The 26,366-nt window shown below is 39.6% G+C and overlaps 1 protein-coding gene across 9 annotated transcripts in view; it reads right to left on the minus strand.

Moving 5' to 3' along the window:
- The window catches only part of HECW2 (HECT, C2 and WW domain containing E3 ubiquitin protein ligase 2), a 412,125-nt gene that overhangs the window by 76,637 nt on the left and 309,122 nt on the right, over positions 1 to 26,366 (minus strand). For 8 of the 9 annotated variants that reach the window (XM_081242425.1, XM_081242421.1, XM_081242422.1 and 5 more), the window contains 3 exons: positions 12,956 to 13,090; positions 9,539 to 9,641; positions 7,520 to 7,616 (listed from right to left, as the gene is read on the minus strand). In XM_081242425.1, coding sequence (XP_081098551.1) covers positions 7,520 to 7,616; positions 9,539 to 9,641; positions 12,956 to 13,090 — 335 coding nt within the window. Of the gene's footprint in view, positions 1 to 1,915; positions 4,743 to 7,519; positions 7,617 to 9,538; positions 9,642 to 12,955; positions 13,091 to 26,366 lie in introns of those variants that run through there. The other variant, XM_081242429.1, reaches the window with a different exon arrangement.

The following is a 26,366-nucleotide window of genomic DNA, read 5'->3' on the forward strand; positions in this document are numbered from 1 at the left end:
TCTCATTGTACTTTTGATTTGCATTTCTCTAAAGATTAATGATGTTGAGCATTCTTTCATGTGTTTGTTGCCAATCTGTATATCTTCTTTGGAGAAATGTCTATTTAGGTCTTCTGCCCATTTTTGGATTGGGTTGTTTTTTTTTTTGATATTTAGCTGAATGAGTTGCTTGTATGTTTTAGAGATTAATCCTTTGTCAGTTGCTTCATTTGCAAATATTTTCTCCCATTCTGAGGGTTGTTTTTTCATCTTGTTTATGGTTTCCTTTGCTGTGCAAAAGCTTTGAAGTTTCATTAGGTCCCATTTGTTTATTTTGTTTTTATTTCCATTTCTCTAGGAGGTAGGTCAAAAAGGATCTTGCTGTGATTTATGTCATACAGTGTTCTGCCTATGTTTTCCTCTAAGAGTTTGACGGCGTCTGGCCTTACATTTAGGTCTTTAATCCATTTTGAGTTTATTTTTGTGTATGGTGCTAGGGAGTGTTCTAATTTCATTCTTTTACATGTAGCTGTCCAGTTTTCCCAGCACCACTTATTGAAGACGCTGTCTTTTCTCCATTGTATATTCTTGCCTCCTTTATCAAAAATAAGGTGACCATACATGTGCGGGTTTATCTCTCAGCTTTCTATCCTGTTCCATTGATCTATATTTCTGTTTTTGTGTCAGTACCATACTGTCTTGATTACATAGCTTTGTAGTATAGTCTGTAGTATAGCCAGGGAGCCTGATTCCTCCAGCTCTGTTTTTCTTTCTCAAGATTGCTTTGGCTATTCGGGGTCTTTTGTATTTCCATACAAATTGTGAAATTTTTTGTTCTAGTTCTGTGAAAAATGCCAGTGGTAGTTTGAAAGGGATTGCATTGAATCTGTAGATTGCTTTGGGTAGTAGAGTCATTTTCACAATGTTGATTCTTCCAATCCAAGAACATGGTAAACCTCTCCATCTATTTGTATCATCTTTAATTTCTTTCATCAGTGTCTTATAATTTTCTGCATACAGGTCTTTTGTCTCCTTATGTAGGTTTATTCCTAGATATTTTATTCTTTTTGTTGCAATGGTAAATGGAGTGTTTTCTTAATTTCACTTTCAGATTTTTCATCATTAGTGTATAGGAATGCAAGAGATTTCTGTGCATTAATTTTGTATCCTGCAACTTTACCAAATTCATTGATTAGCTCTAGTAGTTTACTGGTAGCATCTTTAGGATTCTCTATTTATAGTATCATGTCAACTGGAAACAGTGACAACTTTACTTCTTCTTTCCCAATTTGGATTTCTTTTATTTCTTTTTCTTCTCTGATTGCCGTGGCTAAAACTTCCAAAACTATGTTGAATAATAGTGGTGAGAGTCGGCAACCTTGCCTTGTTCCTGATCTTAGTGGAAATGCTTTCAGTTTTTCACCACTGAGGATGATGTTGGCTGTGGGTTTATCATATATGGTCTTTATTATGTTGAGGAAAGTTCCCTCTATGCCTACTTTCTGCAGGGTTTTTATCATAAATGGGTGTTGAATTTTGTCAAAAGCTTTCTCTGCATCTATTGAGATGATCATATGGTTTTTCTCCTTCAATTTGTTAATACGGTGTATCACGTTGATTGATTTGCATATATTGAAGAATCCTTGCATTCCTGGGATAAACCCCACTTGATCATAATGTATGATCCTTTTAATGTGCTGCTGGATTCCGTTTGCTAGTATTTTGTTGAGGATTTTTGCATCTATGTTCATCAGTGGTATTGGCCTGTAGTTTTCTTTCTTTATGACATCTTTGTCTGGTTTTGGTATCAGGGTGATGGTGGCCTCGTAGAATGGGTTTGGGTGTGTTCCTCCCTCTGCTATATTTTGGAAGAGTTTGAGAAGGATAGGTGTTAGCTCTTCTCTAAATGTTTGATAGAATTTGCCTGTGAAGCCATCTGGTCCTGGGCTTTTGTTTGTTGGAAGATTTTTAATCACAGTTTCAATTTCAGTGCTTGTGATTGGTCTGTTCATATTTTCTATTTCTTCCTGGTTCAGTCTCAGAAGTTTGTGCATTTCTAAGAATTTGTCCATTTTTTCCAGGTTGCCCATTTTATTGGCATAGAGTTGCTTGTAGTAATCTCTCATGATCCTTTGTATTTCTGCAGTGTCAGTTGTTACTTCTCCTTTTTCATTTCTAATTCTATTGATTTGAGTCTTCTCCCTTTTTTTCTTGATAAGTCTGGCTAATGGTTTATCAGTTTTGTTTATCTTCTCAAAGAACCAGCTTTTAGTTTTATTGATCTTTGCTATCATTTCCTTCATTTCTTTTTCATTTATTTCTGATCTGATCTTTATGATTTCTTTCCTTCTGCTAACTTTGGGATTTTTTTGTTCTTCTTTCTCCAATTGCTTTATGTGTTAGGTTAGGTTGTTTGAGATGTTTCTTGTTTCTTAAGGTAGGCTTGTATAGCTATAGACTTCCCTCTTAGAACTCTTTTTGCTGCATCCCATAGGTTTTGGGTCATCGCGTTTTCATTGTCATTTGTTTCTAGGTATTTTTTGATTTCCCCTTTGATTTCTTCAGTGATCTCTTGGTTATTAAGTAGTGTGTTGTTCAGCCTCCAGACGTTTGTATTTCTTACAGATTTTTTTTCCTGTAATTGATATCTAGTCTCATAGCATTGTGGTCGGAAGAGATATGTGATACGATTTCAAATTTCTTAAATTTACCAAGGCTTGAATTGTGACCCAAGATATGATATATACTGGAGAATGTTTCATGAGCACTTCAGAAGAATGTGTATTCTGTTGTTTTTGGATGGAATGTCCTATAAATATCAATTAACTCCACCTTATTTAATGTATCATTTAAAGCTTGTGTTTCCTTATTTATTTTCATTTTGGATGATCTGTCCATTGGTGAAAGTGGGGTGTTAAAGTCCCCTACTATGATTGTGTTACTGTCGATTTCCCCTTTTATGGCTGTTAGTATTTGCCTTATGTATTGAGGTGCTCCTATTTTGGGTGCATAAATATTTACAATTGGTATATCTTCTTCTTGGATTGATCCCTTGATCATTATGTAGTGTCCTTGTCTTTTGTAATAGTTTTTGTTTTAAAGTCTAGTTTGTCTGATATGAGAATTACTACTCCAGCTTTATTTTGATTTCCATTTACATGGAATATCTTTTTCCATCCCCTCACTTTCAGTCTATATGTGTCCCTAGGTCTGAAGTGGATCTCTTGTAGACAGCATATATATGGCTCTTGCTTTTGTATCCATTCAGGAAGCCTGTGTCTTTTGGTTGGAGCATTTAATCCATTTACATTTAAGGTAATTATCTATATGTATGTCGCTATTACCATTTCTTAGTTGTTTTGGGCTTATTATTGTAGGTGTTTTCCTTCTCTTGTATTTCCTGCCTAGAGAAGTTCCTCTAGCATTTGTTGTAAAGCTGGTTTGGTGGTGTTGAATTCTCTTAGCTTTTGCTTGTCTATAAACCTGAATGAGATCCTTGCTGGGTAGAGTAACCTTGGTTGTAAGTTTTTCCCTTTCATCACTTTAAATATGTCCTGCCACACCCTTCTGGCTTGCAGAGTTTCTGCTGAAAGATCAGCTGTTAACCTTATGGGGATTCCCTTGTATGTTATTTGTTGCTTTTCCCTTGCTGCCTTAAAAATATTTTCTTTGTATTTAATTTTTGATACTTTCATTAATATGTGTCTTGACATGTTTCTCCTTGGATTTATCCTGTATGGGACTCTCTGCACTTTCTGGACTTGACTATTCCCTTTCCCATGTTACGGAAGTTTTCAACTATAATCTCTTGAAATATTTTCTCAGTCCCTTTCTTTTTCTCTTCTTCTTCTGGGACCCTTATAACTCGAGTGTTGGTGTGTTTATTGTTGTCCCAGAGGTCGCTGAGACTGTCCTCAATTCTTTTCATTCTTTTTTCTTTATTCTGCTCTGCAGTAGTTATTTCCGCTATTTTATCTTTCAGGTCACTTATCCGTTCTTCTGCCTCAGTTATTATGCTATTGATTCCTTCTAGAGAATCTTTCATTTCATTAATTTTGTTGTTTATCATTGTTTGTTTGCTCTTTAGTTCTTCTAGGTCCTTGTTAAACGTTTCTTGTGATTTTCTCCATTCTATTTCGAAGATTTTGGATCATCTTTACTATCATTATTCTGAATCCTTTTTCAGGTAGGCTGCCTATTTCCTCTTCATTTGTTAGGTCTGGTGGGTTTTTGCCTTGCTCCTTCATCTGTTATGTGTTTTTCTGTCTTCTCATTTTGCTTAACTTACTGTGTTTGGGGTCTCCTTTTCACAGGCTTCAGGTTCATAGTTTCCATTGTATTTGGTGTCTCTCCCCAGTGGCTAAGGATGGTTCAATGGGTTGTGTAGGCTTCCTGGTGGAAGGGACTAGTGCCTGGGTTGTGGTGGATGAGGCTGGATCTTGTCTTTCTGGTGGGCAGGTCCACGTCTGGTGGTGTGCTTTTGTGGTGTCTGTGGCCTTATTATAATTTTAGGCAGCCTCTGTGCTAATGGATGGGGTTGTGTTCCTGTCTTGCTAGTTGTTTGGCATAGGGTGTCCTGCACTGTGGCTTGCTGGTTGTTGAATGGAGCTGGGTCTTGGCGTTGAGATGGAGATCTCTGGGAGATTTTTGCCGTTTGATATTACGTGGAGCTGGGACGTCTCTTGTGGACCAGTGTCCTGAACTTGGCTCTCCCACCTCAGTGGCACAACCCTGATGCCTGGCTGGAGCACCAAGAGCCTGTCCTAAACACGGCTCAGAATAAAAGGGAGAAAAAAAAAGAAAGAAAGAAGGAAGAAGATAAAATAAAATAAAATAAAGTAAAATAAAATAAAGTTATTAAAATAAAAAATAATTATTAAGAAAAAATAATTTTAAGTAATAATAAAAAAAACCCCCGACAGACAGAACCCTAGAATGGTAAAAGCAAAGCTATACAGACAAAATCACACACAGAAGCATACTCATACACACTCACAAAAAGAGAAAAAGGGAAAAAATATATATATAATGTTGCTCCCAAAGTCCACCTCCTCAATTTGGGATGATTTGTTGTCTATTCAGGTATTCCACAGATGCAGGGTACATCACGTTGATTTTGGAGATTTAATCCGCTGCTCCTGAGGCTGCTGGGAGAGATTTCCCTTTCTCTTCTTTGTTCTCACAGCTCCCAGGGTTCAGCTTTGGATTTGGACCCGCCTCTGCATGTAGGTCGCCGGAGGGCGTCTGTTCTTCGCTCAGACAGGACAGGGTTAAAGAAGCAGCTGCTTCGGGGACTCTGGCTCACTCAAGCCGTGAGGGAGGGAGGGGCACAGAGTGCGGGGAGAGCCTGCGGCGGCAGAGGCCGGTGTGACATTGCACCAGCCTGAGGCACGCTGTGTGTTTTCCCATGGAAGTTGTCCCTGGATCTCGGGACCCTGGCAGTGGCGGGCTGCACAGGTTCCTGGGAGGGGAGGTGTGGATAGTGACCTGTGCCCGCACACAGCCTTCTTGGTGGCAGCAGCACGGCCTTAGCATCTCATGTCCGTCTCTGGGGTCCGTGCTTTTAGCCGCGGCTCACGCCCGTCTCTGGAGCTCCTTTAAGCGGCGCTCTGAATCCCCTCTCCTCACGCACCAGGAAACAGAGGCAAGAAAAAGTCTCTTGCCTCTTAGGCAGGTCCAGACTTTTACCTGGATTCCCTCCAGGCCAGCGGTGGTGCACTAACCCCTCCAGGCTGTGTTCACGCCGCCAATCCCAGTCCTCTCCCTGGGATCCGACCAAAGCCCGAGCCTCAGCTCCCAGCCCCGCCTGCCCCGGCCGGTGAGCAGACAAGCCTCTCAGGCTGGTGAGTGCCGGTCAGCGCCGATCCTCTGTGCAGGAATCTCTCTGCTTTGCCCTCCGCACCCCCGTGGCTGCGCTCTCCTCCATGGCTCCGAAACTTCCCCCCTCCGCCACCCGCAGTCTCCGCCCGCGAAGGGGCTTCCTAGTGTGTGGAAACCTTTCCTCCTTCACGGCTCCCTCCCAGAGGTGCAGGTCCCATCCCTATTCTTTTGTCTCTGTTTTTTCTTTTTTTCTTTTGCCCTACCCAGGTACCTGGGGAGTTTCTTGCCTTTTGGGAGGTCTGAAGTCTTCTGGCAGCGTTCAGTAGGTGTTCTGTAGGAGGTGTTATATGTGTACATGTATTTTTAATGTATTTGTGGGGAGGAAGGTGATCTCCGTGTCTTACTCTTCCGCCATCTTGAAGCTCCTCCAAGTTGTACTCACTGGCACAAGGTGGCCATTCCTGGTTTCACATCAACATGATCTCAGGCACAAACCTCCTTGTTTTTCCATTTTGTCTTTAAGTTACTTGTTGAAACAACTGGCCCGCAGTCCCAAGGACTGTCACGGCTTTGGCTGGTGGGGCCCCTCCAGAGCCGGCAGCCTCAGTGAGACTGCCCTCTCCTCGGGCTCTGGGGCAGTTCAGTGACGGCGGAGGGAAGAGACCCCGAGTCAGCTACAGTGAGGTTTTAAGAAATTACATGCTTGAGCTCTACTCCAGACCTCCTGAATTAAATTTCTGGGCAGGGCATGGGAGGACAGAGGGTATTAATTCAGAGAAGGGAGAGGAGTTGGGGGAAGCAAGACCTGGCATCCTGTACCTTATAAAACTCCCCAGTAATGCTGATAAAAACAGCTTGACACAACTTAGTGGAGCAATATTTGAGAATCACTGCCATGGGGTGGGATGGCACCATTGGGCAAACGTGTTCCTGTCAGTTAAGGTGGCATGTAGACCAAATGGGCTTTGAGTTATGCAGGATTTTCAGCAGAAACTCCCACGTGTTTCCATCTCCACCTCTCTGATGCCTAGCACACCAAAGTTGAGAAATACTACACTAGATCATGAGCCTGAGAGTCCACAGTGGAGCCGAAAGGCTTCAAGGAGGGGCATCTTACATTGAATTTAAAAAGAAAAATCTTGCCAAACATAGAAGAAGAGAAGAGTTGCCAAGGAAAAGGAACAGCATGTATTCAGGAAAGGAAAACTGGGCTTAAAGTGTGATGCACTGAAGAGTTGTTTAGAAGAAAGGGTTCCTGCAGGGGAATGCTAGACTCTGGAGAGGATCAGATTTCTTCCTTGGGTTCCACTGTGTTTTTATTATGGAAAATTGTGAATACCAAGTCTAGGATTTTATAAATCTCAATTCAATAAACTTTATGTTACTTTTGTTTACTCAAGTTACATTCTAATAGGTAGTGTCTTATTATTTTTGTTATAATCTGCACATCTAGGATGCATTCTTGGCTATGAAATTTTCATATTTCTTCTTTAAAGTTGGTTCCAGGTTCTTTAGTCAGTTTCATTCAGTCCTCATACTTAACAAGAGAAAAGCCAGGACTACACTGACCTGATATTAATAACAAAGTATTTGTGTACAAGACACCTTTGTTCAGAATGCCACAAAGCAAGAGTGAAGTTCCAAGACAATTATCAGTGTTACTGAAGATTTAATGGTTGGGGCTTATGCAACCTGAATTAAATACCAATATTATGGTTACCTGAGTGAGTGATTCCTGGTAAGATCAGGTTGACGCTCCTGTAGAATTTCAAAGATGTTGGGCTGGCGCAGAAATGCAACAATCTTGTCATTGTAAGCTGAAAAAACATACATATGTAACAATATTTTAAAATCTGTTATTTTATGCACATAAATCCAGACTTTTTAAGTTTTGTTTTTCTGGTTAATATTCCTTGTATTCAAAGTCATAGTTTAGAGCCACTATAGATGCTTAAATTCCAATTTCTGTCTATCCTGTTATATGAGTATTGGACTTAGATCTGTTAGGTATGATTGACTTAAGCACTCATTAAACTCATCTGATGAGCCATATTTATTATCAAATCGCAAGACGAGATCACCAGCAAGATTCTAGATACTGATTGTTTTATGCTACTGCTTACCAAAATAAGCAATTGTTAAAAATGGAAAACCATCTTCTGATTAAATGTCAGCCACCTACAGAGGTAAAGAGGTAGAGCAAGAGTTGCTAAAATACCGTAGTTGCCAGCAGCAACTACCAATATGCAGAGGCAAACCATTCCCAAATTCTATGTGGAAATAAATGCCATTAAGCCACAGGGTAGCTCTTTACCAAACCAACTACACCAACAGCTACAATACAACCAGCGTCATCAATTATGTACATAATATTTTAAAAGGAAAATCTATATATTAGTCAAGGCTGGCTAATGTTTACAAAAATTTTAAATTTAATTAACGTTTACTAAAGGCTCTGTTAATACACTTTTGTCAAGAAAGTAATTTGCTTAAGATAATTCATCTTGATTACATTTATTTATAATCAGAAATACAGATATATTTAAATTACAGAACTGAGTGTCTGAATTCTCAAACATCAGAGATCCTAGTTCAGTCAATACTTTGTGCTCATAAATATGATCAAGAAACATGCCTTACTTTAACAAAATATCACTCAAAAGAAATATAATTCTCTAGACATTTGCCACTTCAAATTTTAGCTGCATCATGCTAATTTTAGTAAAATGTAAATAAAATTTAAAAAAATACTATCTGCTAACATGGAATCCCATTGTCATACTCAAAGTGTTCCTAACTGCACATTTCACCACATATAAATAATAAAAACATTTTTATAATTGAGGTTTTGTCAGCAGTTTTTACATTCTATCTAAGATCAGAGACTAGATAACTTTTTAAACCACAATTTTATAGTACTTTAAAATTCTATGTGCAGCATTTAGTCTCATATGAGTAACAGCATAATAAAACATAGACTGTTCAATTTCTACCCAAGGTTTCTTCTTATTCAGTGACTGTCGAACTTTTTAGGACATGGGCACTGCATTATATTTCACGGTAAAGTCTTTCTTAAAAAAGTAAAAATTTTAAAGCAAAACCAGACAAATGGAGAGCTGCTCAAATTTAAGATGGAACAGGGAGCCCATCTGGCCTCCTGCCAGTCTGTCCACTCCACCTGCCTTAGGGGCTCTAGGTTTGAAAACTGATCTACTTCAACCTCATCATTTTACGAACAACTCAAGTTGTTCTTTAGGCCAATTTGCCTACATTCATTCATTTTTATTTTACAATTTTGGAGACTTTTGCTGTCTTGCATTTGCTACAAAACCCCTTAAGAACGTGCCATCATTGCTTTCTTATTTTGTGAGGCTCACAAACCTTTTAAACTCTGTCTCAAGCATTAGATATATACTAAATAAATGCTTGTCCAAATGCCTAATTTAAAATGACCACAGAATACCGCTGCCTTAAGAACTTATTTTTCCTTAACTTCAACAATCTAATGTAATAGTTCTACTCAGGTAAGGTAGAGTAGTAGAAAAAATTCTCATCCTATACGATTTTACAAGACATAAGTGTTTTGAGACTCAAATCGATTTCTTAGGGATAATGCAGCAGTTTTTCAGTACAGGGCAAATGTAGCAGGCTGACAATAGGGAAGTGTATCAGCAGAGAATGCATGGTACACACTGACATGAAAAGCAAAGATAAAGATTTCGGGAAAGAGATGACATACCCACTGGAACCATGTCCTGGTACTGTGGCCTACTGACTGTATTGAACGTACTCGATGGCCTGGGAAGAACTGGTGGTCCTGCATGTCGAGAATCTTCTCCTACCTGCAAACACAAGCAGTGTTTTTGTTCTGCACCAAATCCTAGAATACTTTACATCAGTACCCCAAGCCAAGTTGTTCATAACACTTGACAATGAGCATTGTTAAGTACCAGCTGATCAGAACAGAGGCTAGCTGAAGAGATGACACAGGACTCTCAAAAGCTCTGCTTCAGTTGCTGAATTGAGGGGATGGGTTGGGGTATAATGTCCCTGAGAGGGGCCAGGGCAGTAACTGTTGACCAAGCGGTACAGGAGTAGCTCAAAATGCCTACACCTCTTGGGGATGTAGATGCTGAATACCTGTTCCTCAGGAATAACTTCTACCTGACAGAACATAAACCTGCAAAAATACAATCAGAGAGAACACTCAGGTGGTACAAAATTCATTGGGCAGTGCCAGGATACACCTTCTTTTGGCCAAGGCAGGTCAGGGAATTCCCTGCCTCAGCAGAAGAGGGGTTGAAGAACAGCAGTCTTCATGTGGGTTTCCGAGTTGGATATTATCTCCTCAGAAGCAATTTTACATGCCTATTAGAGCACCCAGTACAACAGCTCTTTCTGGTTTGAACCTCCCACACCAGCAAGCTAATGACAGCAGGTGTGGAGGAGCTAAATAGGGTTGCCTCAACCTGAATTAGTTACGTACTGATTACAGACTTAGAAACTCATACATACAAGGAGATAAATAAAAACGCCCATTTAATAGTCTTACCAGAAAACTCTAACACTGCTTCAGCTTCTGTTTTAGCATTTTTCCCCCATACTACAGAAGTCTTTTAAGACAACAGTAGAACAGTCGAATAAGAGAGTAAGAGAACAAAAGGCAAAACAACCTCCTGGATTTATAAATTGGTACTTTTAAAATACAGTTTCTACTCCCACCCATTCAAACCCTCACAACCATTTTATCATACTGCATCCATTAGGTGTTCAGTGAGGGTTTTTCTAAAGGCCCTAAAGCTGGAAATAGTGTCCCCACCCTCGACTGCTTGTTTATCCTTCAAGAATGTTCTCACTCATTCTTCAATGTGTAGTTCAAACAGCCCCTCCTCGATGAAGCCTTCCCTTCCCTTCAAGCTGACATTAAATGTCACCTTCTCTGAGCACCCACAGCACTCGGGGTACATTTCTAAAGCAGCTGCCATTATTAACAGTCTATAAAGCATTTTTTGCTTGTATTGTTATTCATCTGGATTATGGTTAGTTTTATATATTTTCTCCTTAATAAGAACACAGGAACATACATTATTTACTTGTATCCCTCACACCAACCACGTTTCTACACTACAGGTGTTTAGTAAGTATTCATTTGTTGGATGGAAGAGATACCAAAATTTCTACTACCTGGAATATTTGCTAAATAAGTCTAAGAGAATGGCTGGGAAGACGTGAACGTAACTAGAAATTTCCCACTCTGCTTCTCTTGAGTTATTGGCTCTGAGAAATGAAGTCAGCGCCTCTTGGGGGAGATTCTATCATTAACTATACCTTGTCAGTCACCAAACTTATCAATTCAATCTACCAACATATACTTTCCCTCCTGTCAGTAAGTTGCCTTGTGTCATCATTTCTCAGAACAGCCAAAGGTCTTCTCCTTGACAGCCTGCATCTTCAAACCAGACCATCAAACCAGACCATTATCAGTGGGCAAGCTGTGATAAAAGTGTGTATTACTGCAGGATGTGCGTGCTTCCGACAGCTGGGCCAGAAAGCACATTCCCCTCAAGGGTTTAACAACGCTGAGACTGAATGCTGAGTCTTTATGGGGTTGTCTCTGTTCCACTGCTCAGTTTCCGTCAAGAAGAAGAGAAGTCCTCATTCAAATTTTAATGTGTACCTTAGTATCCCTACTGCTAGACTATGAAAATAATTCAAGTTCTGAGGCGGAGGAGTTGAAAGAAAATGTAAGTATAGCTACTAATCTCATGCACGTAGTCCTGGTCAGACTGAACAGCCAGCGTCATATTGTGAAGTCAAATAAGGCACGCATCTAAAGTGCACTGGTTGCGTGATAAAACCAGGCAGGGCACTAATATGCTACATATCACGCACAAGGTCCAAAGGTGAGAGGTCTGTTCTGCTTTTGAGATGAATGCTATTAGCATCATCCAGTTCACCACTAATGTTTTATATGACAGCCAGGTAGAGATTTATTAGCTACTCATAAAACATGAATATTTTTGTGCATACCTCATCCTGCAATAGATTTATAGATCATTTTTATGTGAGCCTCTTGTGTGTACTCTTCTATGTCTTCACTTACAACCAGCAAACACACATAATCATTAGAGCCAGTATGTAAATCATGAGGGGAAATTCCAAGAGTGGAATTTTGATGAATCAAATCCAGTTATTTATTACATTCATAATCTTTTCTTATAATAGAAGCTACAAAAATATTTGACATACAATATAATACTGAAAATATGATATGCACATAGATGGAACGTGGAAAAGGCATGCAGGAAAAGAATCTTAATTCTTCTTGTCTAAGGGAATTTTTAGAAACAATGTATATCAAGTGATAATATATGACATTCAAAGCATAAGTCTGTACTAAGGAGAAAATATGTGACCTAAAACATTCCTCTTTTATTTATTTAGCCTGCTACAGAAAAAGGGAAACAGGAAGAGATTATTTCTTTTCTCTTTTCTTTTCTTTTTCTTTCTTTTTTTTTTTCTGGTTAGATTATTAGAGCCCTCATGTGGTTACCATGGGACACTGCAAACTAGCAAAGTGTAATAGAGTATGGTAGAGCTTTTAGTAATTCTTAATGCCACCCATTTTCTCTGAGCACTTAAGAGTACATAAATCAACCCTCCTACATATCCTAACTTTAAAGAATATTAGTGAGGATGCCACAACCCCATAGCATTGGCCGAAGATTTTAATCTAATCCAGCAATCCTCACTTAAGAAACTTCCCTATCTTTAACCTAATTTTAATCCCCTAAAAAAGTTACATTCATTTCTTCCTATGAAGCTGCTCTTAGGTATGCAAAAGGGCTCATCATCATCCTCTCCTGAACATTGTATTGCATTATGAATTCCCTCTCACCATCCACTGAATTTTTTTTTCTAAATCTCTAATTTCTTCAACCTTTCCTCACATGTCCTACTTTTTAAACCTGTCATTTAGGCTCTATGAGTTTCCAGAGAAGCCCCGTTAACATTCCAACACTTTCAGCCTCCAAATGATAGTCTCTAAATCAAACTAGAAAAACAAAACAATAAGAAAGAGCCAGCACGATTCCATAAACCCCACATCCCGTGCTCCTATCAGCCAACAGGTCGGTCGCTAAGGCTCGGGACTCACCTCGCCTGCGCTGTGGCTGCGCTGCCTGGTCAGGTGCTGTCGATGCACCAGCGCGCTCGTGGGTCTGCTGCTCTGAAGCGGGAGCCGGGGATCGATGAAAGTGGTGGTACGGGAGTTGTGGTCGACAAAAAATGCCTAGGAAGCAACCCACTCAGTCAACACTCCGTACATGGCACACACCTGTCTAGCGGTCCTATCATTTCACACATGCAGGGAGAGACCCACTTTGGAGTAAAAACCTTCGCTCCGTTTTCTCGTAATTTCAAATCTTTGAGAGAATTTCTCCTTCTTCCCTCAGGACAGACCAGAAGAGAGGAAGCAACGCTTAGCTTGGATGCAGAATGAAGACAGCAGGAAGGAACATTGTTCCTGGCTTTAGGAAATACAGTCATCAAAGATAGGATCTTAGAAAGAAGCCCCCTGGATGGACATTCGGGCTTCTCTTCACTGATGCACTTCGCTCTTAACTGCTATCGGTTATTACCAAGTTTTTCTTTCAAACACCACTGACTTCTCTTTTCCTTCTATGTAATCAGCTACCAAGTCCTCCCCCATTTTCTCATTATAGTGTCTCCTCTATTTGTCCCATCCCAGCCTATCATTCATCCCATTATTTCAGGGCTTTCTCTTAAACATATAATTATTAATAGTTTCTCAGTTAGTTGTTCCACATCTCTACAACCTTATTCACTGAATGGTACCTCACTATCAGAATTTTTTTTTCTAAAAGCTTTGACTACATTTCCACTCCAAGCCTCTAATGGCTACCTGTTATCTACAGAAAAAACATTCCAACCCTTTGGTCAGTTTTCCAAGACTCTTTACAATCTCCTTCTTACTTCCTTTCCAGTTTGGTTATTGATCACACACCCAGACAAATTCTATCACATACAATGACTCAGGGCAAGACACTTAAGTTCTCTGGGCTATAGATTTCTTTTTTTTTTTTTTTGCGGTACGCGGGCCTCTCACTGTTGTGACCTCTCCCGTTGCGGAGCACAGGCTCCGGACGCGCAGGCTCAGTGGCCATGGCTCATGGGCCCAGCTGCTCTGCGGCATGTGGGATCTTCCCAGGCCGGGGCACGAACCCGTGTCCCCTGCATCGGCAGGCAGACTCTCAACCACTGTGCCACCAGGGAAGCCCTATAGATTTCTTATAAAAACATGCCTACTTCATTCATAATAAACATTTCTCCACCATAAAGTGATAGGAAGGAGGAAACCACGTCTGTCATGTTTACTGCAGAATCCCTTGTGACATGAAACCATGAATGAGCATAAATCATTTCCCTCAATTTTGCAGTAAGGATTGCATGTAATGTAGAAAGGCCTTTAAAAATTCTGTTTAATTCTAAAACTCGATGCAAGTGCTATTTTTCATTATCATTAGGAACAAAATGGTGTTAAGTTTGCAATGTAAAATTCATTCAAGGCAATAATGAAGCCCATTATCTCAAGGATAATTAGAAAATATAAGTTTTCCATGATCATATAAAGTTAATTAGGTCAAGATAAAAAGGACTATTAGGAGAGCCTGGAGACTCATTACTGATAAATGTCAGAACACATGATATACGCCAAATAACCTAAGCAAAAAAGACCTGATGGAGCTCTGTTAACAAAGTACCTTAAAGACTAGGAATGAATGCATCTAGGCAAACTCCAGGGGCAGATGGTATATTTATGCTGATTAAAAATTCACCTTTCCATTATGAAACAAAATGTTTCTGTAGATAATCAGGAAACAGAGCAAAATAATTTGTAAGTAGATCCCAAATAGGGTGAAAGATGACTTCTTTAAAAAAAAATACCTTTAAGTAGAATGTGCACTAGAAACAAAGCAGAGAAATGGCCAGAACAAGAATCCTTGTCTGTCACTTCTCTCAATATCCGATTTCCAGGTACAAAGACTGGATTAAATGGAAGTCTTGTAGGACGGAGTCAACCTCACATCCCTGGGTAATGCTCCCTTTTTCATAACCTATCAGGTGGAATATCTTTCTTCTCTGATCTTGTAAAAACGTACACCAACAATAAACCCTACAGAGGCTTCTATTGGCAGGCTCTGGTCTCAAATGTGACACTAGTCCCCGTTTGATTTGAGCTTCTAATATACTTGTATGTATATTATTTCTGCCACTATTTTAAATGTCATAAAATAGAAATTCATTTTTTAATATACATTTCAACATAATAGGTATTATAGTCAATTTAATATTCTCTGTATGTATATTAAGATTAAGCTCTTATTACTACAATAATATTAGCCATGTCATTTAAGGGGAAAATACAAAGAGTATGAAAATAGAATTGCCTACTTACTCTACGTAATTTCTTAGGAATGTTTTGAAGGAACAGGTGGTCATTTTGAGGTAACGATGAATCACTTGTAATTATAAGGACAAATGGGTGTGTACATCTAGGTCAGTCAGTTGTGATTTACATGGTGTGTAATAGTATAATCTGACGTTAAGAGGCTTCTCTAAAATCCATTCTATAAAAATTATACTGTAAATGCCTTCAGGGTAGGGACTCTTTCTTACTCACCCTGTTCTCCCCAATAGCTTTTAGGGCTGCATCTGGGAGAAAGAGAGTGCTCAGTAAATAAACTGCCAAAAACTCGAATAGCAGACTCCTGACCAAAATACAGGAAGACAACTGACAATGAACTAACCAAGTATTAAAAGTCACATTCTTTTACGTAAGCATAGAAATACTGAAAGATCTGAGAAAAATACATGAGAGAAGTGTGTGTGTGTGTGTGTGTGTGTGTGTGTGTTGGGTGAAAAGTGTGGAGAGCCGAAGACTATAATACCACAAATAGGATAAAAGGTTTTAAAACACCTCATGTGGACATGGATAAACTATCAAGTTAAAACTTGAGAAGTCCGAGACAAAGTAGTGATTAAATGCTTGGGATCTAGAAAAAGACAAGCCTGGGTCTGAGCTCTAGCTCCACCACTTACTAGTGACATAACATTGGGTAAACTACTTAACTTTTTCAAACTACAATTTCTTTTCTGTTAAATAGGTATAATAACGCCTACATCAAAGGAAGATAAAATGAGATGGTTCATATAAATTTTTGAACATAGTACCTGAGACTCCTTAAATGTGAGTTAATATTATTATTACTAATAATAACAGTATTAACTTCCGAGACATTTTTCTAAGGATTACAGTGTTTCTCCCTGCAGCCCATAAACAAAGCTCAAAAAAAAAAAAAAAAAAAGAGGAGAACCAGTGAACCCACACTTCCCAGGCTCCTTGTAGGTACTTATGGCCTAGATTAAGTTCTGGTCAATGAAATGTAAACAGAGGGTCATATGATACCTCTGGAAAACTCCTTTCCAAGGAGATTTTTACAAGGTAAAGCCCTCCTTCTGTACTTCATCCATTCTGCTCCCTGAAACAAAGATGTAATTGCCGAACCCCAGCAGCCATAATGAACCCTGAAGATGAGGGATGGCTGAATAAAAGGCCGTAAGGAGCCAAGGCTTTTACAACTTAAGAAACCACCTTAAGAGCCCTAGACTGCCTATCTCTGAACTTCTTTATGTGACAGAATAAAATCTTGTATAGTAAACTTTGTATAGGTCTCTGTCACAATGCAGCCAAACCAAATCCTAAATGATGCACTGAAGTCAGCAAAGAAGAACGCATAAGCCGGCCACCACCATTATAAATAAGGATTTTCATTATTTCATAAATACTGATTTCTCATTATTGTTCACCTTTAATACAGTTGGGTAACAGTCTGAGATTTAAGTGAAATGTAGAGTTGGGAAAGTATAAAGCTGAGATTTGAATCCATCTTTCTGACTTCAAAGGCCAGTGAGCAGTGCCTCTTTCCTCTCTCTCTCCTTTTCATAGTTCTCCTCTTTTTCTTCCATTCTTTCTGCCTCCTATTTTTCCTTTTGATGTTCTTCCCACTCCCCTCACATAGTACTTGATTTTAGAAAAATATTTATTTATTTATTTATTTTTTTGCGGTACGCGGGCCTCTCACTGTTGTGGTCTCTGCCATTGCGGAGCACAGGCTCCGGACGCGCAGGCTCAGCGGCCATGGCTCACGGGCCCAGCCGCTCCACGGCATGTGGGATCTTCCCGGACCGGGGGCACGAACCCGCGTCCCCTGCATCGGCAGGTGGACTCTTAACCACTGCGCCACCAGGGAAGCCTTAAGTATTTATTGAATTAGGCCGACAATAACTGTCACTCAGAGCACTGGGCCTCACCACTGTTTCAGTGCTGAAAAGGTTGCTACTGATGCTGGACAGCAAACTGTACGTCCTCTGCACAATCTGTACGGCTCCCCTGCTGGAGGCTGGGCTGTGGGTGGAGCACAGGTGCTAATTTGTATTCCACAAGGAACTCAGTTTCAGAGTAAATGGAATGTGTATACTGTTTACATGTGCTTTTTAAGTCTGCCAAGTACTTGGGGGAAAAGTCTCAATTAAGACCACTATTGAAACCACGTAACTAGCACACTAGCACTAGCTGAGGGCGGCACGAAGAGGCAGTTCCTTGGCATGTGCTTTGGCTCTGCTCCACTCCCTGTGTGACCCTGGACAGGCTTCCTTGGTGCTTTGCTATATCCATGTGAAGGAGATGACTGAGGTCACAACTGAGTTGTGGAGGATGTATTCTACTGTAAAACAAAGATCAAAGCATAGAAAAAATACAGTGCAAATTTTAGGCTTGCCATTTCTATTTGTGACGCACAAATCGATTATGTCACAAAAGTGGATCACTTTCCCACAGGATGTCCTAACTAGTTCAAGCCAGTAATGAAGTTGACCTATTCCTTTTTTTAAAAAATTTAATTTGGGTCACCATTTAATTTTTTTATGTCACCATTCTTGAATAGCCTGCCTTTATTTATGAAATTGTCTATCATGTATCAATAAATACTGTCTGAATAAACAGTATGTTGAGAAGGCAGACCACATTAAAAAAAGCAATTGTATCAAAAAAGGAGTCTTTTTCAGATTAGCCACTAGCAAAGAAAATTTTGAACAACATAGATTCCCCACTGTTAAGTTTCATTAAGGAAATTCACTCAAGCTTCCCAGTGCTGGACCAACTAGGGCTAACAATATAATCAAAAACTGAAAGGAATGCAAATACCCAAATTCAAATCTCATTTTAAAAACTTCTACCCTTTCACTGCTTCAGGGCATGATCAGAGTAAGAAAATATGGGCTGGATGGAGCCAAGTGGTATTTTAGTGAGGCCAAACAAAATACACTTCTCTCTTTACACAATTCTTTTTTTTAAGCTTCTATTATTTTAAGAAAAGAAAAAGCCATCAGTATTTGTGAAGAAATACCAACCTCAGCCTCAACAAATCTAAGTTACAGAAGTTTGAAATTGTTTCCACTTAACATTTTGCCAAACCAGGAATCCGTATTAAAAGACCGTGTAAACAAAATAAAACAAAAAGCACTTGTAACTATGCTACAGAAAGACATCATCAGATCTTTCTTTCTCTAAAGAGCTATGGAAACAATGAAAGAACAATCATTTAAAAGATAGCAGCACTGCATATTGAATCTGTTCTAACTTCTAGTTTCTCAACTCTATAAAGTCTTAAAATGCTCAAAAAGTTCATTGTAATCTACTTTAATTTTTATAAAGATTGTAATTTACTCACGCATTCTCTCCCTTCCGTAATATAAATCTCAGCTCCTGGTCCCCTATCTAGTATTTCCCCAATAGGGAATAAACATGCTATCAGTTTCTCTACATTATATCCCAGACAGAACTCCGTTACCAATACTGGAGATGAAAAGCACTGAATAGTAGAGTTTATTGTAACTAAAAAAATAGTCATGATAACATTTTATAACATTTGGTTCATCTGAAGGAGTGAGTGGCCCCAAATATCTCATGACACCTATCACTAACAAAAAAGTTAAATCAGGTTATTTTGTTAAACTGCTGTGATCAGAGATCTAAAGTTGCTAGGAGAGAAAACAGGGACACATGGCACCATGGATAAGTAAAACATCCCCAAAACTTCAGATGTAAAATGTTAGCTAAGGGGGGGGGTGGTATTTTATGTATTGGGAGTAGTGGTATTTAGGTGTTAGAAATATAATATAGGGGAGCCAGTGACATGCTGGGGATGGCCTGGACCAGCTTACAGGAGCTGATGGTGAAATCTCAAGGTATTCTCAAGCTGGTTGATGATGATGCTGGCAGCCTGAAATTGGCTATGGTGGGAGAATTTACACCATGGAAAATGGCAAATGTTACAGATCAGCCCTCCCCACCGCCCCTGAGGAGCTGGTCGTTAAGCATTTATCGGCACGCCACTGCAGAAGACCAAGGATGGAGTTATCCAAATCAGCACATTTCAGGTAGAATAGAAGGGCATTGCCATGAAATTTTAAAATAGTACTCTACATTTTAAAAAAAGATTCAGTGCTGGTCAGAGGACAACTGTTTAAACATAAAAGGCAAAGGCCATCTTCATACTTGGGCAATTCCTTCAATATTCCATGAGTTTAGCATTTTACTCAAAAATACATTCACAAAACCAACCTCTGCTTTATTCTCTCATTCTGAAAGGTATATTGCCCTAGAAGGATTCTTCACCTCTACCTCTATGTGTGGGTTACTTTTTGGTCTAACAAGATTGTACCCCTTGAAAAACAGGCAAGAGATACTCTAAAAACTATGTGTTATTTATAAATTTAGAGTTTAATTTCATCTCTACCTGGATTGCTGTGTAACTGGAGGTGATTAAACCAGATAACCACCGCAAAGAGGTATTAGTTGTTTCAAAGCAATTAAAGAGACATGTCACAAAAATAACTAATATAGGTCTCTAATGAATGAAAAACATATTTTTCAAAGTGTAGAACTTATTCTGCTAAGAGACTTTTGGGATTCACTTGAAACCTCCAAATATTAAGTTGCATTTTACTCATTAAGATGAACCTGACCCAATAAACTGTGGCCATCAGCTTCAGGTGGGATTGAAACCAAAGTCTATGTCATCACTGGGGTAACTTCTACAGCCACATAAGCTATTAGCATCTGGTAAAATGAGAATCCTCAAGTAGGCTCTGACTGTGGTAACTTTCACTGTACAAATATTTGCTCTCTTCTAAAAAATCTATCCTCATAACCATAACTCCTACTTGCCATGGTCATCGAAGTTGAATGTTTGGACCATACTGATACTCAAATCCCCAGTGTGACATCCAAAGTCACAAACCCCTAGAGTTACAAAGCTTGGCTTTAGAGATGGATGTCAACTTAGCTGGGTGATATTACAGCAAGTGTTTTTTGTAGGGAAAAACATAAGAAACTATGGGAAAAGACATTTCACTTTAAATAAGGAGATGGTTACCGTTTTACATTTTCATTTCAAGAGCCCATGACGTTTATATCACTTTTAAAGTTCAAAGTTTCAGTTTAGGCTCAAGTAGAATGATATGGGGAAAGCACCCTGTATTAATACTGTTTGAGAGTACAAAAAAGAGGCAGGACAAAAGTTATTCCATATTTAACATCTGAAAGGGGAGAAAAAAATAAACATTTTTCTTAAAAATTAAACCAAATGGTAAGTCCAGTATATAAACTTATTAATCAGAAATATCAAGCTTTGCAATATTTTTCTAATTGTCCATGTCATTTTGTATCATTCTCTCTGTTATCCTTAACCCTCTGTAGTGGTGCTTCCACTGATTTTACTCCACTGATATCGGTCTGTGATTGTTAATTTTATGTGTCAACTTAACTGGGCCACTGGGTGCCCAGACATTTGGCTAAACATTATTCCGATGTGTCTGTGAATGTGTTTCTGGATGAGATTCACCTTTCAGTCGGTAGACTGAGTTAAGCAGATCACCCTCCCTAATGTGGGTGGGCCGCATCCAAATCATTGAAGGTCAAAAGGCTGAGTAAGAGGGAATTGCCTTGGCCTGAGTTGGGACATCGGCGATTTCTTGGGTCTCAAGCTGCTGGGTTTTGGATTGGATCTTACACCATCAGCTCTCGTGTGTGTGTGTGTGTGTGTGTCTGTATGTATGTAATACAGGGTCTCTCAAAATGTTCCCATTACTTCCTTTTCTTTTTCTTAATTTTCTTTCTTTCTTTTTTTTTGGCTGCATTGGGTCTTCATTGCTGTGCGCGGGCTTTCTCTAGTTGTGGCGAGCGGGTGCTACTCTTAGTTGCGGTGTGCAGGCTTCTCATTGCAGTGGCTGCTCTTGTTGTGGAGCACAGGCTCTAGGCATGTGGGCTTCAGCAGTTGTGGCAGGTGGGCTCAGTAGTTGTGGCTCATGGGCTCTAGAGTGTAGGCTCAGTAGTTGTGGTGCACGGGCTTAGTTGCTCTGCGGCATGTGGGATCTTCCCAGACCAGGGCTTGAACCCATGTCCCCTGCATTGGCAGGTGGATTCTTAACCACTGCACCACCAGGGAAGTCCTTTTTTCTTTGTTTTTTTTTTTTTTTTACACATCTTTATTGGAGTATAATTGCTTTACAATGGTGTGTTAGTTTCTGCTGTAAAACAAAGTGAATCAGCTATACATATACATATATCCCCATATCCCCTCCCTCTTGTGTCTCCCTCCCACCCTCCCTATCCCACCCCTCTAGGTGGACACAAAGCACTGAGCTGATCTCCCTGTGCTATATGGCTTCTTCCCACTAGCTATCTATTTTGCATTTGGTAGTGTATATATGTCCATGCCACTCTCTCACTTTGTCACAGCTTCCCCTTCCCCCTCCCCGTGTCCTCAAGTCCATTCTCAACGTCTGCCTCTTTATTCCTGTCCTGCCCCTAGGTTCTTCAGAACCTTTTTTTTTTTTTTTTTAGATTCCATATATATGTGTTAGCATACGGTATTTGTTTATTTCTTTCTGACTTACTTCACTGTGTATGACAGTCTCTAGGTCCATCCATCTCACTACAAATAACTCAATGTCGTTTCTTTTTATGGCTGAGTAATATTCCATTGTATATATGTGCCATATCTTCTTTTTACATTCATCTGTCAATGGACACTGAGGTTGCTTCCATGTCCTGGCTTTTGTAAACAGAGGTGCAATGAATACTGTGGTACATGACTCTTTTTGAATTATGGCTTTCTTAGGGTATATGTCCAGTAGTGGGATTGCTGGGTCATATGGTAGTTCTATTTTTAGTTTTTTAAGGAACCTCCATACTGTTCTCCATAGTGGCTGTATCAATTTACATTCCCACCATCAGTGCAAGAGGGTTCCCTTTTCTCCACACCCTCTCCAGCATTTATTCTTCGTAGATTTTTTGATGATGGCCATTCTGACTGCTGTGAGGTGATACCTCATTGTAGTTTTGATTTGCATTTCTCTAATGATTAGTAATGTTGAGCATCCTTTCATATGTTTGTTGGCAATCTGTATATATTCTTTGGAGAAATGTCTATTTAGGTTTTCTGCCCATTTTTGGATTGGGTTGTTTGTTTTGTTGATATTGAGCTGCATGAGCTGCTTGTAAATTTTGGAGATTAATCCTTTGTCAGTTGCTTCATTTGCAAATATTTTCTCCCATTCTGAGGGTTGTCTTTTCATCTTGTTTATGGTTTCCTTTGCTATGCAAAGGCTTTTAAGTTTCACCATACACAAAAATAAACTCAAAATGGATTAAAGACCTAAATGTAAGGCCAGACACTATCAAACTCTTAGAGGAAAACATAGGCAGAACATTCTATAACATCACAGCAAGATCCTTTTTGACCCACCTCCTAGAGAAATGGAAATTAAAAACAAAAATAAATAAATGGGACCTAATGAAACTTAAAAGCTTTTGCACAGCAAAGAAACCCATTCCTTCTTCAAAGGAACCAAACATACCCACCCAGTGTGTTCCTTTTTCCACGTCTTTACTTTGGGTGTTTTCCTTCCTTTCCCATTCCAAATTTTCTCTTCTCCACAATCTAATTTTATGAAAATCCTACTCATCATTCAGGGTTCAGTTCAAATCCAATCTTTACTATGAAAACTCTCCAGGTATCCCATGCCAGAAACAAGTCTTTCTGTACCTATACTAGTGCATGATGCACGTTCTGTTCTTTTATAATCCAAATAAGAGGCATTAGGGGTAAAATGGTCTGGGCAAGGGGTGCTTAGCGGCTTTACACAGGAAGTGCATGATTCTGTGTAAATGTGTGGATCTGATTTCAGTTCCAGTTCTAAAAAGAAAGTTACTTATCTGGCTAAGGATGTTTTTAAAACACTATCTTCATGACCATAGCTTATGGAGATTGTAACCACCAGGGTAGAAGACCACTAATCTAGCAAGAGAACAAATCTACCAGAGAGACCACAATAAACAGAACACTCATAGCAGAGAAACAGAAAATGCCCTGGGTTGTTATACAGGTTTCAGGCAGAAGCAAACTCTCGAGGGCAGACTACCATGCAGTGGTCAAGAACAATATGGACAAAAAGAACAAGAACAACAAAAGGAACCCTGTTGTGACAAAATTATTCTGTCGGACCACCTCAGTTAAGGGAGATCAGCTGTTTGTTAAGAGGAGGAATGGGACACCGACACTAATTCTTCAGTGTATCTTTTATGTCATTGTGTATTTCCCATTAGAGTAAGGATTTAACCATCAATAACAAATCTTTATCATTTTTATAAAAGTCTAAACTGATGAAACTCTTTAGTTATTGTTCTACTTACTGTAGATTCTTGCTTCTACCTAACCATTCAAATCAAGATTTTGGAGAGCTGGGTAGGAATAACCAAGTGAGTAGCATTCCTGGCTTAGTGTGCTGTATGGTCCATTTTATTCTGTAGGTGTTTGATAATCCATATTTTGCTTTCCCCAAACTGAGTCATAAACCTCTAGAGGCTTGTAATTGTACTGCTTTTATCTTCTACACTATAGGTAATAATAAGTCAATTACTGACGAAATTGTTTAATTATAATCCTAATTGTTTTTCTTCCATTTGTAATCCTGTGATTATCTAAGTGGATGCCAATCACAGCCCCAGGAGCTAGACAGGACAGGTTACTAGCCCTCACTTTAGAGAAAACTGAGGTTTGTAGAAGTTAGATCAGAAAGACAGCGATGGATCCAGGAATCCTGATCCACAGCAGCATAATTTCCTCAAATCCTCCAAATTAAAAATGAGAAGGGGGCTTCCCTGGTGGCGCAGTGGTTGAGAGTCCTCCTGCCGATGCAAGGGACTCGGGTTCGTGCCCTGGTCCGAGAAGATCCCGCATGCTGCGGAGCGGCTGGGCCCATGAGCCATGGCCGCTGAGCCTGCGCGTCCGGAGCCTGTGCTCCGCAACGGGAGAGGCCACAGCAGTGAGAGGCCCGTGTACCACAAAAAAAAAAAAAGAAAGAAAAGGAAGGGAGGGAGGGAGGGGAGGGAGGGTGAGGGGAGGGGAGGGGGGAGGGAGGGGGGAGGGGGAGGGGAGGGAGGGGGAGGGGAGGGAGGGGGAGGGGAGGGGAGGGGGAGGGGAGGGAGGAGGAGGGGAGGGAGGAGGGGAGGGGAGGGAGGAGGGGAGGGGAGGGGGAGGGAGGAGGGGGAGGGGAGGGGAGGGGGAGGGGAGGGGGAGGGGAGGGGAGGGGAGGGAGGGAGGGGGAGGGGGAGGGAGGGGAGGGGAGGGGAGGGGGAGGGGAGGGGAGGGGAGGGAGGGGAGGGGGAGGGGGAGGGGGAGGGAGGGGAGGGGGAGGGAGGAAAGAAAGAAAGGAGCAAAGGAGGAAATAATTTTTAAAAATGAAGAAAGAAAAAACACTCCTAGGTTAAGTAACATTTGGTTTTCCTTATTAAAACTCATATTCATCTACCAGATACATTATCCCCATGAGCACATACTAATGATCAAACCTAGCCAAGAACCAGAAGCATTTTAACCAAGTCACATTTTAATACTACTGATACATATTTCTTGCATAAATATAAAAAGTTTTTATCAACAATGTAACTCAGATCCTAAATTATCCTTGATTTTCACAGTCCTGAGAGTGTACAAAAGTTTAAGAATTATTGCAGTAAGAAGTAAGAAGAGATTTTCTTTCTCTTCTGGCCTACTTTCTTTGCTTATATGTTTTGTTTCAAATAAGGCAAGTCAAAATGTGTCCTGTATGTTAGTTGAATATCCTAGACCTTAGGTACAACAAATATGTACACGGAGATGTTGATCACAGTCTCATGAGGACTATCCTGCATAAAATAAAATGTGGGTTAATTCCCAAAATCAAAATGATTAAGGAAATCAAGTAATGGAACAAAATACTGATTAAAATGTAGTGTGGAATTCTGAACAAGATACCTTTCCAAATGTAATTAAAAGTAGAAAGAAAAGCATTACATATTTGATGTCAAATCCAGTTTGGAACTGTATCATCTAATCTTTAAGACTGAAGAATCAAAGATCTATAAAATCTAGGAGGTAAAAAGGGAAACTTAGTCTTCCTCTAATTCAACCTATTAATTTTTTAAACAGCTTTACTGAGATATAACTCAGACACTATACAATTCACCCATTTAAAGTATATAATCCACTGTTTTTAGTATATATACAGGATTGTGCAACTATCACCATAATATAATTTTAGAACATTCTCTTCTCCAAATGAAACCACATACCTATTAGCATTCACTCCCCATCCCATCTCCAACCCAAGGAAACCATGAATCTACTTTCTATCTCTATAGATTTGCATGTTCTGGACATTTCATATAAATGGAATAGTATGTGATATTCTGTGACCAGTTTCTTTCACTTAGCAAATATTTTCAAGGTTTACCATACTGTGTCAGTATTTCATTCCTTTGTATTGTTAAACAGTATTCCACTGTATGGATCTACCACATTCATTTATTCATTTATCAGTTGACGGACATTTGGGTTGTTTCTACCCTCTGGCTATTTTGAACAATGCTAGTGTGAACAGTTGTGTACAAGTTTTTGTTTGGAAGCACATTTTCATTTCTCTCTAACTGTGGAATTGCTGGATCATGTGGCAACTCTTTGTATAAACATTTTTCCAAAGAAGATATACAAATGACCAAAAAACACATCAAATGATGATCAACCTATTCTATTCATTTGTAGAGATAAAAAGTCAGACCTAGGAAATTTAAGTGATGTATCCCAAGTCAGTTAGATGGCTAGTGGCCAGTGAGGTCTAGGCTAACCTTGCACAGGAAAATTATTACAGGATTTGGATACAGAAAGACATGGATCTGTATACAAGAGTTTACTTGCACACTTAACCTCTTTGAGCATTGGTTTCTTAATCTATAGCAAAACCTATTCCATAGGATTATTGTGAAAGTTAAATGAGCTAATATAATATCCTATCATAGAAACTGGCATCTAATAAGTCATCAGTATATGTGAATTTCATTCCTTTCCATTATTCTATGCATCCCTAGCATAAGGACTCTATGG

Source organism: Mesoplodon bidens, assembly GCF_964165515.1.
Source record: "Mesoplodon bidens genome assembly, chromosome: 8".
NCBI lineage: Eukaryota > Metazoa > Chordata > Mammalia > Artiodactyla > Ziphiidae > Mesoplodon > Mesoplodon bidens.